This window comes from Schistocerca serialis, chromosome 10 (genome assembly GCF_023864345.2).
Source record: "Schistocerca serialis cubense isolate TAMUIC-IGC-003099 chromosome 10, iqSchSeri2.2, whole genome shotgun sequence".
Taxonomy (NCBI): Eukaryota; Metazoa; Arthropoda; class Insecta; order Orthoptera; family Acrididae; genus Schistocerca; species Schistocerca serialis.
This window is the reverse complement of record NC_064647.1, coordinates 85,502,858-85,515,375: the sequence shown is the minus strand read 5'-3', so window position 1 is coordinate 85,515,375 and position 12,518 is coordinate 85,502,858. Positions and strand designations below refer to the sequence as shown.

The following is a 12,518-nucleotide window of genomic DNA, read 5'->3' as shown; positions in this document are numbered from 1 at the left end:
TAAATATTTACACATATATATACAAATTTTATTTATATTACATGTGCCCAGTACTTTGCAACCTCCAAGGTGCTTGGAGTGGCTTGCAGGAAATCAATCTTCGTGCAGTATGTAGAGCACAAAAGGCACTGGAGCATGTGGCTTGTTCTTGTCCACAATCACAGGACGTATCTTCTGTTATGAAGCCCCATCTCTTCAGGTTGTATCTGGATCATCCAACTCCTGATCGTAATCTGTTTAGAGATTTCCACACCAGCCAGCTCTCGTTGTGTCCAGGTGGTAGTTCTTCGGCTTCTGGCGTCTGCAGGTGAGGCATCGACTTCTTCCATAACTCCAGCCTTGCCTTCTCTGGTGAAATGGTGAGCTTCTCAAGTGTTCTCAGGAAGCTCTTTCGCGATCTCGGACGTTGCTGTGATGGGTTATGTCCGTGTAGTGGATGGGCACTGTCCTGTTCCACTTTCAGTCTCTCCTTGTTGGCAGTCACTGTTCTGTGTATCCATGGTGGCGCTATTCCAGCCAGGCAGTAGAGCTTATCAGTTTGGGTAGGTCTTAAGCAACCTGTGATCAACCTGCAGGTTTCGTTGAGAGCAATGTCTACTTGTCTGGCATGAGATGACCTGTACCAGACTGGAGAAGCATATTCAGCAGTAGAAAAGCATAGTGCCATTGCAGAACAGTGAATAGTTTGTGGATGTGATCCCCACTGTGTCCCCACTAGTTTGCGAATTAGGTTGTTTCAAGCGGAGATTTTCAGTTTGGTGTTCTTGCAGCGAGTTTTGAATGTCAGAGTTCTATCGAGAGTGACTCCCAAGTATTTAGGTGCGTGATGATGCTGGAGTTGGATGCCTGACCATGCAATATGTAGCTCACGATTCGCTTCCCTGTTCCTTAAATGAGAGGCACATACTTGTGTCCTCAAAGGGTTTGGTCTGGTTTGGTTCCGATTGTAGTAGCTTGACAGTGTTTTAAGTGCTGTTGTCAGGTTTCTTTCCACTCTTTCAAAGCATGAGCTCTGTGTAGCAAGGGCTAGGTCATCTGTATATAACAGTCTCCTTGTGCCTGGGGTCAATGGCTGGTCATTGGTATAAATGTTGAAGAGAAGTGGAGCCAAGACACTTCCCCAAGTTAGACCATTTTTCTGCGCTCTCCAGTGACTGCGTTATCCTTGAAATTCAACAAAAAACCTGCAGTTTTGGAGGAGAGTGCTGAGTAGTCTAACGAGGTGGGCGTTCTTGATCATACTGTATAATTTTGCATGGAGTAACCGATGATGGACAGTATACGCTGCTGTGAGATCCACGAAGACCACGCCCGTTACTGATGGGTTTCAAAGCCATCCTCTATAAACTGAGTGAGATTCAAAAGTTGCCCTGTGCAGCTTCTGTTTGGTCGAAATCCTGCTTGTTCGGGTATGAGAAGAGGGTCTATTATTGGTAGGATTCTATCTAGAATCATACGTTCGAACAGTTTATAAAGGTGACTCAAAAGGCTAACTGGTCTGAAATTCTTGGGATGATTTGCTTCCTTTCCAGGTGTCAGAAGAGCTATCACCCTTCTCTTTCGCCAGATCTTTGGTATTTGGCACTGGTTCATGCAGTTGTTGAAAAGCTGCAGGATCCACTTTCTTGTTTCTGGGCCGAAATTCTTGATTTGCTCCATACACGTGTAATCTAGACCGGATGCTTTACCAGTTTTGCTCTCCTTAATAGCCTTGTTTAATTCGTATATCTCGAATGGGAGAGTCAGATCCCTCATTTGTTCTTGGGCCTCTTGCTGTACTTTCAGAACTTTGATTCTTCCCATTCATGAGCAGTTGGTGTGCTATCTGATCTGCAGTAATGTTGCACTGTGCTGTGGATCTAGTTGGGTCATTATTCAGGCGTCTCAATAATCTCCAACGCTTTATGACTGTTTCTGATGAGATCAAGTTCTTCCATAGTTTTAATCCAAGAATTCCTTTTGAATTCTTTCAGAGATGCAATAAGTTTATTCCCAGCCGATAGCGTTGTCTCGCCAAACAGATCTTCTTCGAATAATACCTTATACTCTGTAAATTGAGCACTGAGTTCTGAAGTTACACCAGGAATGTATGATGTTCGACAACCCCAAGGAATTGCAATTCTGGAGCACCTCTTTACAGCCCTCACAAAAGTATCATACGAGTCAGGTGAAGGTTCAATATTGGGAACTGCAGCGTCTCTGTAAACTTTGGCCAGTTGGCTTTCCTGAAGTTAAACCTCCTTTTGAACGGAACTGTCTGGTCTAACCGCTGTGTAAATTTCACACACGATCGGTCTGTGCTGTGTATTTGGAATAGGGTTGCAGACAGTTTTTATGCACTGTTGTGAGATGCTCTCGCTGCAAAATATCAGATCGGGGTTGTATCTGCGTTTCCATCTGCCACTGTTGAAAGATGCAGGTTGCTTAGGGTCATGTAAAAGGCTCAGATGACTGCCTTCCGCCCATTCTTGTAATGCTGTACCATTCTCATCATCATGATCATAGCCCCACGTGGTGCTGTGAAAGTTGAAGTCACCAGTCACTATTTGTGTGTGTTGACTATAAAAGTTATTAGGTAGATTGATTTTGAGGTCAACATCCGGCGGTTTGTATACGGGTGTGACTGTACAGCCTTTGATTTCCAAAGTTAAGATTTCGATATCATTTGCTTCAGTAAAGGCTAATGATATTATCTGTATATCTGGTTGGACAGATATAGCACTTTTTGGGTGGGGTCTTTCTGTAGCTGGTCGCATTCCGTTTATTTTTGGTCTGCGCATTTCACAGTTTCTGTGGGTCTCCTGTATGCAGAGTACATCGCACTTGGTTTGTCTGCACAGCTCTTGTAACAGTTCTTTTGGTGATGATATACCTTCTATATTCATCGATATGATGGTCAACTGTGGTCCTGAAAAGGACCAAGATGATGTTTCTGGTGTGAAAGGATCAGCCGCCAGAGAAACCTGACGCCCAGGGTACCCCCGACTGCAAGTCTTATCTTGGTCAGAAATCATTGCAATCTTCGTGGAGGCTCCTTTAATGTACCCCAGAGGACACATGTAGAAAGCAGTTGGGTCTATGATCAGAGGTCACTCTCCTATTTTTTTTCATACAGGGTAATACAGCTGGCACTATATGTCATTTTATGCAACCTGCAATGTTATATCTGGTTTTCAAAAACCAAGTGTGAGATTTTCATACTCTCTCACTCGCTACACGCCAAATACTAGTCCTATGGAAATAATGAACAGGACTCTTTTGCAGGAAATTTAATGTAGTTAAAGCTTGTACTGGGATACATTTTCACTAGAGGCCATATTCTTCCAGTTATTCAAGAAAAAACATACAAAAGTGACCTTCAAATGCACCCCCAATGGTCAGGATTTCTTTAATAGCAATCTGCTACAAAAAGGTCGTGTTCATTATTTTCTGTTGTACTGACAGCCTGCATGTAGCAAGCAAGAGAACATGAAAATCTTGTGTCATTTTTGAAAGCCAGATATAACACTGTGGAAAGAACATCAATGCGAATAACCAGGTGTTATGCCCGCATACATCAGTATTTGAAGTAATACACTTTGACTCATCAAATGGTTAGAAAGGTAAATCAAAAAGGTGCTACCAACTCTGCACAAGATCTTAGTATACTGCAACAGTTATTGCTCTTCAGATATGTACTAATACCTCTGATCTCTGTTAATACGATTTGACAAAAGTAATGTCTAGTAGCCGAGTATGGAGTGGCTGTTCAAGTAACTTTAAAGGATATGCTTTTGATGTTTCATTTGTGGTCCCCCACGTGTTCAGTTACTCTTAGGGAAAGTTCTTTGAATGTAGCAGCCAATGATTTGAATTAAACATTATCCGGTTAGCTCCTAAGTTTATTGGAGTCTAATATATTTTGTAGCAGTGCATCCACATCTCTTGATCACAGAACTCTCCATTAAACATATATGCAATAATGCCATATGATAGCTATCACTTCCCTTTGCTCCCATTGCCTTTGTACCTCATTCATTGTAAATAAAAATTGATTTCATATTGTGGCAAGACCATTTTTTAGGAAAGAATTTAATACTTTATCTATTTTGTATCCTTGGTGAACTTCTTACACTAGTTCACTCTGAGAATTCTGTCTGAATAGTGTAACAGGCTCAGCATCTGAGATCCTCCGAAATTTTACAACTTCCTTGCTTAGTTGTCTGACTGATCAGCCGCTTGATCATCATGAAAATTGAGTAAGGAAATGAAAACCTATGTTGACAGCATTTGCAGACTTAGAGAAAGCCTTAGACAATGTTGACTAGAATACACTCAAACTTATGAAGGTAGCAAAAACAACATACAGGCAGCAAAAGGTTGTTTACAGCTAGTACAAAAACCAGACTGCAATTATAAGAGATGAAGGGCGTGAAGTGGAAACAGTAGTTCAGAAGGGAGTGAGACAGGGTTGTAGCCTATCACAGATGTTATTTAATCTGTACACTGAGCAAGCAGAAAAAATAAAAAATAAATAAATAAATAAATAAATGGAAAATAAACTAAAAGTTCTGAGAAAACAAATAAAAGCTTTGCGGTATGTTGATGACTTTGTAATTCTGACGGAGACAGTTAACGATTTGGAAGAGCACTTGAACAGAATAGGCAGTGTCTGAAAGAAGCACACGAGATTAACAACAACAAAAGCAGAAAAAATGGGATTTAGTCACATTCAATCAGGAGATGCTTCGGGAATTAGATTTGGAAATGAAACACTAAAAATAGTCTACGAGTTTTGCTATTTGGACAGTAAAATGAATAATGATGGCCAAGGCACAGAGGATATAGAATGTACATTGGCAATGAAAAAATATGTTTCTAAAGAAGAGAAATTTGTTAACGTCAAATACAATTTAAGTGGTGGTGTTTCTGAAGGTATTTGTTTGGAGTGTAGCCCCTTATGAAAGCGAAACATGGACAATAAGCAGTTCAGACAACAGAATAGAAGCTTTTGAAATATGGCACTACACAGAAGAATGCAGAAGAATACAGTAAGCAGGTTCAAATGGCTGTAGGTTCCAGTGATTATCCTGAGATGAAGGGGCTTGCACAGAATAGTCTAGCATGGAAAGCTGCATCAAACCAGTCTCTGAACTGAAGACAACGATAACAACAATTGCTGTGTCACTATGTGCTATTATTCCTGTTGGGAATGTTACTGTGGAGGTCAAGCCTACCCTTAGGAAACTCTACGCACACTCAATACAAACTGTTGGATTGAAATCAGTACTGAAATCTCCATGCACAATCCTGTAATTTCTATTAAGTCCCACTAGTACCGTCTACTTGCTTACTTGAGTTTAAAACATTTTGTGCTGCATCTGCAGACTGTCAGAAATACTGTGTTTCCAGGACTGGGCAATAAAGAAATGTCAGATTCTACACGTCTGTTTTGAACCGCAATGCCACCAAGATCCTCCAGAAAAACCGAACAAAACAAATGGGATCTAATATTTCATGTGATGTGTATAGTTCAATGGAAAAAACTATGACAGACACCTCCCCCCACCACTACATACAAGCACACACACAACCAACAAAAACAACTAAACAAAAATTTCAATGGACCTATATAGCTCAAATGAAGATAACGACAACAAGAGCCCAAACTAGCAGAACTATTACCAAAACCCAACGAGACCAAAGTAACTGTAACATACTTCACGATACCTATCACTATTAAATAAGAATGAACTTCAGTTACCAATACAAACCACAAAGACAATAAAAAAACTACACAAACAAATTCAGAACTGTGTTGCAACCCTACATTTGTCACACACAGCACAGAACGCAAAGTCCTTTTCAGTGTAATATTTATTTAGAACCTTAGCATGGGATTTTATACCACTTTGCAGATGTATCGTATACAGTGCATCTGCATGACTATCTTTATAATTTTCAATTTCCTGTAATCATATGAGTAGGTCTAGTTCATTTCTCCCATTCAAAAAGCTTCTTAAGTTATGCCGGAAAATGTCCACATATAGCCTTTGTGCTCCCCTAGTTGCCCCCTTTTTTTTTCCAACTGTCTACAGTTATTCAGGTCGCTTTCCCTCCAGGGATCCCATTTGAGTTCCTGAAGCATCTCCTCAACACTTACATGTTGTTCGAACCTACTGGTAATAAATCTAGCACTCCACCTCAATCATTTCGAAGTCTTCCTTCAGTCTGACGTGGTATGGATCCCAAACACTATAGCAGTACTTACGAATAGGTCACTCCAGTGGCCCATATGCAGTTTCCTTTACAGGTGAACCACTCTTTCCTAAAGTTCTCCCAAAACAGCAAAGTCAACCATTCGCCTTCCCTACTACAGTTCTCACATGCACGTTCCATCTCATATCACTTTGCAACATTGGGCATAGATATTTGAACAATCTGACAGTGTCAAGTAGATCACTAGCAATACCATATCCGGACATTACTTTATTGAGGGCTAGCTTCCATTCATCACACCAACTGGAAATTTTGTCAAAGTCGTCTTGTATCTACCTACAGTCACCCAATTTTGACACCTAAACGTACACCACGACATTATCAGCAAACAACCGCAGACTGCTGTCCACTCTATCAACCAAATCATTTACGTATATAGATAACAGCAGAAGTTCTTGAGGTACAGACAGTATCCCTGATTACATGTTACAAAATGTGCAACAGTACTGACTAAGTCTCACACTCACCTCTGCAACTCTTCATTGTGTAGTGGTATTTTCCCCAGAAAAACTAAAAATGGCCAAGATAAAACCTCTTTTCAAGAAGGGAGAGAACACAAATGAAAAGGACTACAGGCCAATATGTCTGCTGTCTGGTTTCACTAAAATACTGGAAAAAGTTTTTTTTTAAAAAATGACCGATTTCATTCATAAAACAAAATAATTTTGTATCAAATACCCAACATGGGTTCAGAAAACTCACATCAACAGAAATTCCAATTTTTTCATGAAGCCTTAACTGTAATAGTCCTGAAAAAACACGCATCAGCAATATTTCTGGACCGAGCGAGGTGGCGCAGTGGCTAGCGCACTGGACTCTGCATTCAGGATGATGACAGTTCAAACCAGTGTCTGGCCACCCTGATTTTCTGTGACTTTCCTAAATCACTTCAGGCAAATGGCAGGATGCTTCCTCTAAAAGGGCACGACCGACTTCCTTTCTCATGCTTCCCTAATCCGATGGGACCGATTACCTCACTGTTTTGTCCCCTCCCCCAAATCAACCAACAACTTAATACTTCAAAAATTGGGAATATGTAGGAATTAGGGACCTGGCATACGGATGCGTGACATCATACCTGAGAAGCAGAGTGCAGTTAGTTGAAATCATGTGTCAGAAAGAAAACATTATGTATACCTAGCAATCTAAAAGAAAAGAAATGAAGTATTGTGTACTCAAGGTTCTATCTTGGGCCCAATGTTGTTCTTAATCTTTATCAATGACCAAAATCATATAGCGATTCCCAAAAATATATAAAACTTGCATGACAAGTGTATTAATAAAAGGCAAAACTGCTACTGAACTACAACATGAAGTAAAAGATTGCTCCACACACATTACATGATGGTTCACCATAAACAAACTTATTTGTAACACAGAGAAAACTGTTGCAATACAGCTTTATACCAAACACAAACAGCCACTAACCCCAACCATAAGCCTATTTAATAAAAAAATTAGAAACTGTAAATTCAACAAAATTTCTAGGTTTAAGGATCCAGGACACCATGAGGTGGGGCATACACATCAAATACAACAGCAAGAAGCTTAGCACAGTATGCTATGGTATAAAAATATTTGCTACATGTACAACAAAAGAAACACAAAAAAAACACTAAAAAATGCTCAAGCAGAAACACTGCTGAGATGTGGGATAATTTTTTGGGTAAATTTGCCAATAAGCAAAAGCTGTTTTGTAGGACAGAAGGCAACTGCAAATGCCACACCCAGAAATTCTTACAAACCCATTTTTAAAACACTCCAGATATTCCCACTACCATGTCTGTCCATTCCTGAGATAATTACAGATATAAAGAAAATTTCAGAAACTAAACCCACTTAGTATATGCAAATCAAGCAGTCCACGTACACAACACCAGGGAAAATAAAAAAATCGAACTTACACAGTGAACATGCACGCAAAACTCTGACAAAATGGACCACTGCAAACTGGCAAAAAACTTTTTCTATATATTATATTGCAAATTAATATTTAACATAAATTTAAATTATTTCCTTTGGTAAATAAATATTTGTTGACACAAATTTAAATTTTTTCCTTTTTTTGTATTATGTATCTGAAACTGCTTTTCTTATCTATTGTACTATCTACTAGGTTGTAATATTATATTAGTGTATTATATTTCAGTGATTTACTATACTTTATCATATGATTAAATTATTTGTGTTAGTGAATCAATGTTGCTGTTATGTAAGATGTACTTAAAATTGTGCAATAGTGTACAATGCAAGCTATATCCCATATAAAATATTTGATGAATGGATACTTACCAAATAAATAAACAAACATCTTATATTTATTCACTGAATAATATGTGCATCATGCAATCAGATTTTGACAGGACCATAGGAAATTCATACTTTAAAAGAGAAGCAGGGCAAGGGGACTCCATACCAGTAAAACAATTTTCAGCAGTTTTTGGGGTATTTTCCAGATCTCTAAACTGTGAAAATGAAGAATCAATATGGGTCATGTGAACATGTCTGAACCACCTTTGTTTTAGGTCCTGTATTGTAGCCTACAGTTTCACACTGGGTGCAGATAATCTATAATTAAAGGAAATTGTGTGAGAGCTGAAAATCAGTTATGAGATTAAACCACGTATAACCAACACATTACAAAGGAAATTATACATTAAAAAAAAATAAGTTATATAAACTAATAATGTATTTGTTTCTGTACTTTGAACACTTGGCAAGAATGATCAGATGGACAGCTACAAAACTAAATAAAGGGGTAAAAGTGTCATGGAGCGATTTTTGTAAACTAAATAATAAATATATGTAGTGAATCCTGCTTGTATATTTAGCACCTTATGTACAATATATGTTTGTAATATGCATCATACTAGAATTGAGTCTCGGTCCGGCACACAGTTTTAATCTGCCGGGAAGTATCATGCATCATACTACTCGAAGACTTTAGGTATCCTGAATTTACCTTGTAGCTTTAGTTTCAGTAATGAAACATGCATTAAATATGCCACACATGGCAACATCAGTGTATGCTACAGATCAGTCTGCCACTCTATGATTCCTTGGGGAGAGGGGCACTACCACACACTAGCCATATGGGATTTTAAAAAGCAAGCTTCTGGAGTGCCCGAAAAGAATTGATTGAAATTACAAACAAGTGGGAGGTGGGCAAAGTAGGTGACAACAGAAAACATGCTGCTACACAGTGTATGTCCAACACTGAAAAGCATAATGTATGGAACAATCTAGAGGTGGTCTTTATCCAGATGTGAATGTCAAATGGCTAACGACAGTGATTTGGTAAGTTTATAATTGTGTACTAACTGCACTGACGTTAAAGAAAATGTCTCCGAAATTCTTGCTACCTTGAACTAAGATTCTTCTCACCAGCACTAGATTATGTCATTCACAAGAGGGAGGGGGGGGGGGGGAGGGAGAGGGTTGATTTTTATTTTGCAACGTCAATAATTTAGACATATTTAGAGATTATAGCAATCAACAAAGAATTCAGCATTACCACTTGGATCATCATGGTTTCCGTGAATTGAGAACACTGGCATCGATATATTTAAATTCTCGTCTTCATAATTTACTACAGGATTATCACAGTGCCGGAAATTCTCTGAAGGATCACTTAGGAATTCGACAGGCACAGGTCTGTAAAACAAAACAGTAGCGAGTGGCAATTTCTTCCACTGTTACACACAATACACATTGTTTAGCACTTGTACTGACCTATCACCCATGCAATATCTACGTAACAACGACAAACATCGGTAAAGACAACTTTGAGACGGTTTGTTGTCATGAAATAAATCTCCTCCCAATAATATGAAGTCGACTTCTTTCTTCGCAGCTGTGCTCAGAATCTCTTCGAACGTTATGAAACTGTCTTCACCTGGAGAAACGAATAGAATCACAATAACAACAGAGAAAGCTCTTGATACATTTTCTTACCTCTGTTTATGTCCTACTACATTAAGTTTTACCTCTAATAGGGTCAGACTCATTATATCCCAGATGAATATCAGAAGCTATCATAATATTAAACGTGTCGTCTTTCATTTTGGGACTGATTAATGTTTTACACCTGTCATACAACTTCCACACTGATTTTCAATCCCTGCAACACCCGCGAAATTTTTGTTTCACTTGTAGTCCTGCCAACATTAAGATATGTTGTGTTTTACCTCTAAAGTAGCAATCGATTTTGTTACAAATTAAAACCTTTGGAAATGATCAAGTTTATATAGTTTCTTTATAATATTCACATGAGTTTAAACTTGACAACAAACAATTTACTGACACAGAAGGTTGTAGATATCACTTACAAACTAATCACTTGAAGCAACTTCTGGTTCACTAGGTATTTTGGTCGTTACCCAGTTTAGTGTAAATAATTCCGATAAAATGAAACACTAAAAAGCGAATGTAATCAGAAAATAGCAACTAGAAGTATCAGCACTAACATCTTCAATGAAAACGGTGTAATATCATACAGGAATGAATTACACAAATAATCTGGAAAGGTTGTTAAAAAAATGGACCGATACAAATTATCAAATTTGTTTACGGCTCAAATTATTTAACGAAGCAACTTCTTACGTCGTAAAAACTTTATCTTTGGACAACAAACGCAATACAAAAACACTTGACAACAGTGCACACATTCAGGACTACTAAAGTTGTTATGTATGATGAATGGAGGTAATTATTTTATACCTCCATAGTACAGTGTTGGCATCCTTGTTCATATGAAATGCTGCTTCTGGTGTGTTCCATTACCTCCAATGGTATGCGTTCTTGGATCTTATTAACCACTCTTCATAAACTTGCAAAAAATAGATTGTGATGTGTTTTAAGCGTCTTTTCAACGTTTATTAAAAATGGTTAAAATATCCAAGAACCTACAGCAATGGAGGTGACAGAAAATGGAAAAATGTATCAAATAAACACGGTTCGAACAGGTCTTGAGGACCCAGAGGTACCGACCGACCGCTGTGTCATTCTCAGCCCTTAGGCATCACCTGATACTGATACAGAAGGGCATGTGGTCAGCACACTGCTCTCCCAGCCACGGTCAGTTTTTGTCATTGGTGGCGCTACTTCTCAATCAAGTACCCCCTCGACTGGTTTTACAGGCGTCTAAAGCTAGCGAAATGAGGGATGCTCAACTACCGGACCTACCGATAGATGGCTCTACCAGCTGATTACTGTCGTCTGTATTGTCCGCCATATTCGAATTTGGCAAGAAGTTTCTCTCGGTCTGTACGGTGTATAAGGAATTAAGGATTGTCGAAATGGTGATTTCTTCTTCCGCTTTCAATTGTACGAAGCGATGAAGTAAGGAATGTGACTTACCATTTCACAGGTAATAGGACTATCGATACAATACGATAAAAATACAGACTTAGTGCGTTTGCTAATTCGATTGTTTTGAACAGGTTTCCTCTAAAGCACCCAGAACTGCTAAAGAAGTGGATTACTTCCTTGAATTGGAAAGGTTTTAATCCTACGTCTTGCAGTTTTCTCTGCGGAAACCATTTCTGACAAGGTGATTACGTAGTGAGCCCTGGAACGTGGAAGAAACGTCTCAAACCCGAAGCAGTGCCATCAGTTGGGTCTAGTGCAGCAGGGGATACAACCCGTCGGCTTTGAACAATGACGTAATTCCTTAGTCATAGATCGTAATGTCTTCACTTCGAGGCGTAGATAATAAAGCAGTTCTGTGTTCTAATAAGCACTATCATTAAAATAATTGAATGTAAATCTAAAAGCGATCGCTTGATATTGGGTGCATCATTGAACGTGTGACTTAATTAACTTTTGCTGTTATGTTTCAGTTTCGTTTCTTTACTGATTGCTTAATGAAGTAGGATCAGTTTATTCTATCTCGTGAGATTTTTTTTAAAAAAAGCCAAAAAACTCTTATTACGTACTGAAGGGAGCTAGAACACTAAGAAGAATCGCTTCTCGGCTTTTGACAAGATATTGCTTAATAAAGTAGGATCAGTTTATTCTATCTCGTGAGATTTTTTTTTTAAGTCAAAAAACACTTATTACGTACTGAAGGGAGCTAGAACATTAAGAACAATCGCTTCTCGGCTTTTGACAAGATATTGCTTAATAAAGTAGGATCAGTTTATTTTATCTCGTGAGATTTTTTTTTTTTTTTTTTAAAGTCAAAAAACACTTATGCTTTTGACAAGATCAATGGTTATCTCTCTCGCATTCCTTTGTTTCTCAACATTCTCCTCAGCTCT

At 38.6% G+C, this 12,518-nt stretch overlaps 1 protein-coding gene across 1 annotated transcript in view; it reads right to left on the bottom strand.

Moving 5' to 3' along the window:
- Positions 1-10,415, bottom strand: part of LOC126425264 (double-strand break repair protein MRE11) — a 150,983-nt gene extending 140,568 nt beyond the window's left edge. The window contains exons 1-3 of the mRNA XM_050088234.1: positions 10,245-10,415; positions 9,991-10,153; positions 9,773-9,912 (exon numbers count right to left, since the gene is read on the bottom strand). Of these exons, the coding sequence (XP_049944191.1) occupies positions 9,773-9,912; positions 9,991-10,153; positions 10,245-10,320 (379 nt within the window). The 5' untranslated portion in view covers positions 10,321-10,415. The remainder of the gene's footprint in view (positions 1-9,772; positions 9,913-9,990; positions 10,154-10,244) is intronic.
- Between the last annotated feature and the right edge of the window lie 2,103 nt (positions 10,416-12,518).